Source organism: Hippoglossus hippoglossus, chromosome 16 (assembly GCF_009819705.1).
Source record: "Hippoglossus hippoglossus isolate fHipHip1 chromosome 16, fHipHip1.pri, whole genome shotgun sequence".
Lineage (NCBI taxonomy): Eukaryota > Metazoa > Chordata > Actinopteri > Pleuronectiformes > Pleuronectidae > Hippoglossus > Hippoglossus hippoglossus.
Genome location: NC_047166.1, coordinates 17499740 through 17506936, shown reverse-complemented (window position 1 = coordinate 17506936; position 7197 = coordinate 17499740). Strand labels below are relative to the sequence as shown.

Sequence of the window (7197 nt, the reverse complement as noted above, 5' to 3'; positions counted from 1 at the left end):
CATGTAGAAAACTGTCTTTATGGTAGCAGCAGCCATAATGTAGAAAATATCCCTTTACTGATATTCAGAGACATCCTCAGGAAAGATGTAACACAACCCTGACTATTGCACATAAAGCTGTGAAATAACACTCATCACACTGGTATTGAATTTTCAAAAAGGAAACACTTATCCTAATAGGACTCAAAGTATTAGTCTTCAAAGCAATCAGCGCACAGTTTAACACAGGGCATTAAATGCTAAGCATGTAACATGATCTTTGATTGTCTCAGGGGTAGTTGTGACTTCAGATTCAGTTATGTGCTGATTGCTGCTAGATTCTAATGTTTTCCAATCTGACGCCTCCCAAGTGAAAAAAGCATCTTCAAATGGTAGATATCTGATATGCTGAGCCCACTGTGCAGTGAACAGTGGAGCTGACGTCATTTACTGGACTGCAATACAACACTGGGCCTTCAGTGTTGTAGACCAATGTCCAATATGTGTAATGGCCCCTGGTGCCCTCTTGGGGTGTGATCTGGGAGTGAACCTTCTGTTCTGCAGGTGGCTGATCTGGAGCACCTGTGGTCCATTGTGTGAAGGTTACATAAGTCCTGCCTGCCTCATAAATCTCTCTCTGCTCCTCTCCCCAGGCACCACAAGTTACAGTTTGGTTCTGTTCTTTCAACGTACAATATTTGCAACCACACCCTTCACTCACGCACACCCTACACCACTTTGTCTCCCTTTTGTTGTGGCCACTTGAGCCAGGTCATGACAAATGGATGTGATCTTTATTATATTTTGTATACTTCTTTGAGGTGTGCAACCTCTGCTAATTTAGCATTGCCCTCCTCTAACTGTGGAACTCACAATGCGCAGTTGGGGTGGAAAAAAATCAATTCAGCAGAACCAGAGATGTCATCTTTTTAAAACCACACTCTTCCTTGTCAAAAAACAGCTGCCTTCATTATTACCTCCACCAAAGTGGTTGGTTTCATCAGCGTTTGTCTGATTGTCAGCAGGATTTCACAAAAACTACTGGACATATTACTGCAAAATTGATTTGTTCAGGGAAGAACCCCTGAAATGTGGTGCTGATCCCAATCAGGGGACAGATCCACTTTTTTCCCTTTCTTCAATATTTCATAGGGCATTTTCAACATTTTAGTTTTTCTCACATTTCTCAATTCAGTTCCTGCAAATAACATGTGTCGTGAAGTCACATGTGCTGAGGTGTGCAGTGTGATGCACCTCAACCCTGGGCCACGTGCGGATACAACTTGCTGAAGACTATTTGCACAAATAATTGAGAGCAGTTAGACTTTTTTAAAATTACTTCTCAACTACGACACTGAAGGTTTGTTTGCCGTTGTTTTGCTTTGGAGAAGGCACAGTAATCTACTGTAGACAGTCCAAACCCAGCATACAAATATAGTAACAGTGTCTCACAGCAGTACACAGTAGTATATCTGACCCAAAGATATATTGGCCATGCAAAGGTCAGGTCCTAAAGAGTATCTGTCGGTGTCAGTAACAACAGTATACTTTGGGATGAGGGTTGACCAATAACAACTGTTGGGGTTTCCAGCTGATGGGAGATGTGACAGCTTGTCCCCTGCCAGCGTGTGTGATAGCATCCTCTTGTGGACAGATGGAGCGAGTGCAGCTCTAGAGACATTTCTCACCCCTGGAAACAGATTTGTGTGGCAGCACAAATGTATGTTTTAAGAAATGTACACTAAAGCATTAATGGAAAGAAACACTGGACCTTTGGTCAAGATGAATGAAACATCTTAATAATAATAATTTATGTAATCATAGTTGCATATGCATATGAGTACTGCAATACCCCACATTTGAATCCTAATAATTTTTTATAATATAGGACAAGATGGTGAATATCCCTTACGTTATATAAAATTATATTGAATATCTATAAGTAAAATATATATTAAGTTTTCAATATGAAGTAGTTTTTATTTTTACAAAAATGTGTAAATAGTTATTCTACCTTATACAGCGCAATGCATTGAGAAAGTATTGTTGTTGCTGCCTTATAGCAAAATCATTTAAATTTATATTTACCCTTTTCAGTCCAACAATAATGATGCGAGAATAGAATCTAAGAAATGTTTATTTTGATGATGATTTATTTTGAGGATACTTGAGTTAATTTGAATTTGTATATTTCCAAATAGACTGATCAGTGTTGATTGATTGTAACCAAAGGCTGCAGCATAGAATACGAAAAAGTGAAATCAGGAACATTTCTGAATCTTTTAGGAGCAAATGTATTTACGCAGCAACACAAAGGAAATGATCAGATTCTACCCCCATTTCATCCTAATCTCACAATTCCAGCATCCCTGTGTGTGCTTTAAGAACTGAAATTTTAATTCAACGACCCAACTGAACAGTGTGTGTAGTAAAAGCACATGTTTTATTCATACAGGTTTTACAGGTCAAGTACACGATCAAAGTACTTGAACCAGCATCAATATAATAGCATTGATACGTCCCATGTGTAACATTATCAGAGTTTTCCATTAATTCTGACCTGACAGGCCATATAACCTCTTTGGCATTTTGCTCAACCACCTGTATATGATTGTACATGTTTTATATAACATATAAGTTCTGCTTGTCTACAACGATTTTTGGATGAAATGTTGGCCAATGATCTGAGTTTAGCTTTTCAGTCAAGTGAGTGAGCAGGACAATAATGTTGAACAGTATCAGGGGCGAAGAATTAACCTAATACTGAATCCTCATCTGTATTTATAGAACACCGGCCTTTGTCCTCCGGGATTAAGATGCTCAGAGGAGGCTGAGTGCATGTGTGTGTGTGTGTGTGTGTGTGTGTGTGTGTGTGTGTGTGTGTGCGTGTGTGTGCGTGCGCGTGTGTGCGCATGCGCGTATGTGCACCTCTTCCATGCTTGTCATCTTTAATTGAGCACACAGCAGTGGAGGGAGAGCAGAACTCTTCAGCCTGCATTTTCACTGCTCACTCAAACATGACTCAATTCAATTCAATAAGCTTTATTGGCATAGCATTCACATGTGTGGCCTGAGCACAAATAGAATATTAAAGACAAATTGAAGAATACAAAAAAAAAATTACAATGTAAACAGCAACATCAATAGTTATCAAGATAATGGAATAAAGGAATTATAATATGAAGTATAAGTAGTACAGGTGCTAACAGCAACATAGAAAATGTACAAATAACAAATGGAGATGGTTCCACTAAGTAGATTATGTTCCAATATCTGTGTCCCACTGGTGTCTGTTGCGAGGGTAACTTCTCACTTTGTGTAAAACCTTTGAATTTGCATTAATATTTTTCACATTTGGGGAAGAATTCCTCCCTAATGTTTGTTGTATTAAAAAGCCCAGGGACAGACTGGACACTAACACAATTTCCCTGGACTTTCATACTCAGCACAGAATGAGGTTGCTGCGTCTCTTAATACAGGGGTGTGTGCTGGTGGATAATGAAAGTGTCTGAAATAAAAGTCTGACTAGGGCACAGCCCGTCCTCTCCAGGCAGCCAGCTCTGATAGTTTCTGCCCTTCTTTATTTCCAAACCTTGGTCACTCAGTCTGTGTATTGTTAGTGTCTTTCTCCGATTGGTATCAGTGACTGTGGTCAGGTAATCGGCCTGTTTACCAAATATGTTTCTTATTTGTGTTGTAACTCCCTGGGGAAGAACCCATTGAATTTAGCTAAAGATCCGGATGAGTGAGTAGTTCCAGGATTTTTCTTTTCACTTTCTATAACGTTGCGTTCATTTGGTGCAGCTGGATTGAATTTAAAGGGACTATTGGGCACAGGGCTTCACTGAAGATAAACCATATTGGTTTTCTTGAACTCAACAAAATCCGTCTCCCCATCAAGATGCGTTCACCCTAACCTTGACCTTAGCCTTAACCCAATCTTACCCTAACCCCAGGGGGTGGAGGACAAATGGAAACACAACTGAGGGAGCAGAGTTCGACACAACAAGGGGAGATCATGTTTGCCCAGGGAAAAACCTCATGGTAGTAATCATGACACAAGGGAAATGTGTGGTGGTGTGATATGTCATTGCACTTGTGAGGCAGGCTGCTTTATATTATAATAGAGTCTGTTCTTAACCAATTTAATAAGTACACTGCCCTAGTGCCACACACGATAATATCTTAAATTTGTGACCCTGATATATTATTAAGTTTTAAAGAGGACGTTTTAAAAATCAATCCAAACAGCGTGCAGACCACAGCAGACTTTATTAAAACAAATCCCCTCCATTGCATGCAGCACAGTCAAGCCCCAAAAAAGCATCTTGATACAGAACAGCAGCTGAATTTGACAAAATCGTATGAATTTAGAACAAGGTGTGGTGATGTCGCACAATATTTGACTGGAATGACCTCCACCAAATCAGCATTAGACAGAGTGGCGTTACATCACATTTAACAACTGCACCATTTACACAAGTTTTCTTTTTTTTTAACTCTACTCATTTGATCATTAATATGTTTCAATGCAGACACAATATAGGACAGTGCGATTATCGTAAGGGTCCGTCACAAGTTAATTCCCAGCATAATTCTAATGATTGTGAATAAACTCACTCACTAAATAGTGGTCCCATGTGGCCCAAAAGTAACAATCTGGGTCTGATTCCACAGACTTACAGTGGAATAGTGATTGTCTTGTGCTACAGTTGTGGGAAATTCTTGCTCCCTGTGCATAAGACACAACATGAATCAATAACAATTATGTAAAAAAATAAAATACAATAAAAAGCATAGGCCCTTGCCTGCCATTATATATTAAACATAACTGCTTTTGCTAAAGAGGCCATAAATAAAAGCACTTATATGAGGGGTGTAACCTGCTAACGCTGAGCAAGGCTGGACGTTTTTTAACTTTCTATGAAGCCCCCTAAACATTGATCACGTATATATTATTTGTATGTATATTAATGTGATAAATTTATCTTTCACAACCCATTCATTTCACTTGAACTATACCACTTTACACAAAGAAGACATTTCTTCACAAACAGCCACAGAAAAAGCAGACACACATGAACTCCAGTCACACACACACACAATGTGCAAAACATTCATTGCAAAACTCGAAACCTTCACCTCGATTGTACCCAACAAAACCTGGACTTCACCCCATATACCAAACTTTATACACAGAAGACACAGAAGCGGCATAGACAGCAAGGAGAGGGGCGGGGGGGAGTGCATTACAATGAGGACAATGACATAAACAGTGACAGATTAAAGCTGAGTTGCAGATAGAACATGTCATATTCTTTCTGTACAGTTGGGTTTCTTCGCAGATGTGTCAGAAGTTTGCAAAAATCAAAAAAGAAAAATCAGTATAGTAATAATCACTGCTTGGTTGCTGACACAAACACATGTGACTGTTAAGTGAGCTGTTTCGATTCCCTTTGTGACATTTTACATCCACAACCTGAAACTCAGAATTTTCATCCTAACTTTGGTCCTGCAATCGGGTCTCAGATTATACAGCCCCTCCCCTGCCTTTTGGTCAATGGCTCGGCTCCTCCTGCAGGAGCTCAAAGGTCAGTTGCGTGATGTGCCGCCATGCTTGTTGGATGTGACAGGACTCGGTGGTTCGTGCACAGATGGCGAAGCGCAGGACAAAGCGTCCAGAGAGCTGACAAGGCACCAGGTGGATCTCTCTGCTCTTTGAGATCTTTTTCAGCAGGTTCTGGGTCAGCTCATTGGAGCCCTGAGAGGAGAGAGCGAGGAAGAGATCAAAGCCAAGTGTTTCGGATTTTTGTCATGCCTGGTAGGGTTACTTGGTTAAAAAGTCAGCTAATATGTGACACTCATCTAATGTTTCACGTTGCACTCAACTTTAATTGTTTGTTGGGTGGGTAATTTATAAATTATTTACTTATATTGAAAACTATAATGGCAGAATGAGATTGCATTTTTATTTTTATTTGGATCTGCACACTCGTAAATATCAGTCCTTGAAACATGTCAGATTAGTTGAATCAAGATCCATGAAGTATTCTCAAGAAAAATGTTGCAAAACACCCAATATTGCAATGGTAAAGAAAATAAAAACTAAAATCCTTGATCCGTCCCCTGGTCCACACTCAAAATGTCTGCATCCTTCCACCAACTTTTGTGGTAATCTGCAGATTTGTCTGTCTGACTAAAGCTGCTTTTGGACATGCACTGAACTAATAATTATTATTATAACTCACAGACCTACACGTTTTATTCTTCCTGAAAAAATGAATGGCAGATGTGATTTTGATAAAATTTCTACAGAGGAAGTTGAATGTAACATCTCAAATCTACATGTACAGTACATGTCCAATGTGATCTATCTACAACATGTATACAGAGGGTTTAACTGGGTGAGACAATATGGAACAGACAGATGTATCAGTGTCAGTCCCAAAAGTAGTTCTCCGTGTTGTCTGTTGTTACCTTAAGCCTGAAGCAGACCAGTCCCATGATGACCTCAGCACAGATCTCAAACCTCTTGTCGGCTCGTACCAAACTCTCAAACTCTTTGGCCAGGTCCACTTGCTGCAAACACAAGACAGATTATAATGTGTCTTAACCCATGCATGGTTTTAAATATGTAACCAGTGTATACCACAGAAGTCCATGCAACTCCACTTATTCTGCATTGTGAGGTCTTCAGTTCTATTTCTCTCTATTCATTCAGAAGTTTAGAGGCTTAGACACAGTGCAAGAAAACAAACTGTGAAAAACCTATTCATCAAACTGATTGCATGCAAGTAGCTGCACCAAAGGCTGTAATTTTCATGATCTCCACTCGATGGCAGTGCTTTAACATTACATGGTGCAGCACTGTCAGCCATGCAGATTTGACCCATGAGTTCAGTAAGCACCTTTCTACTAAAACCCAGTTACCCTTTACTGTGGAATACATTCTACAGCTGGATCCTCATTGATAACCAAAAGCCTTTGATTAGAAGGGTTGAAGGATGAAGCACTTTGAGTGGCCATCGAGAGTAGAAAAGCCATTTACTGCCTCAGAGGCTCAGGTCAAATTAGTTAAATATCAGGACTCATTAAGCATGAAGTACTCTGGAGACATCATTGCCCTCCTGTAGAATAATGTTAAAACTGCTCCTATCATTATTGTCCCCTCATGTCTCAGAGACGTGTGGTGAAACTAGACGTGCATCACTGCATCTA

The 7197-nt window shown here is 39.8% G+C and overlaps 1 protein-coding gene across 1 annotated transcript in view; it reads right to left on the bottom strand.

The window, feature by feature from the left end:
* Nucleotides 1-4235: 4235 nt before the first annotated feature.
* The window catches only part of ddc (dopa decarboxylase), a 16648-nt gene continuing 13686 nt past the window's right edge, over nt 4236-7197 (bottom strand). The window contains exons 13-14 of the mRNA XM_034611985.1: nt 6457-6558; nt 4236-5740 (exon numbers count right to left, since the gene is read on the bottom strand). Of these exons, the coding sequence (XP_034467876.1) occupies nt 5537-5740; nt 6457-6558 (306 nt within the window). The 3' untranslated portion in view covers nt 4236-5536. The remainder of the gene's footprint in view (nt 5741-6456; nt 6559-7197) is intronic.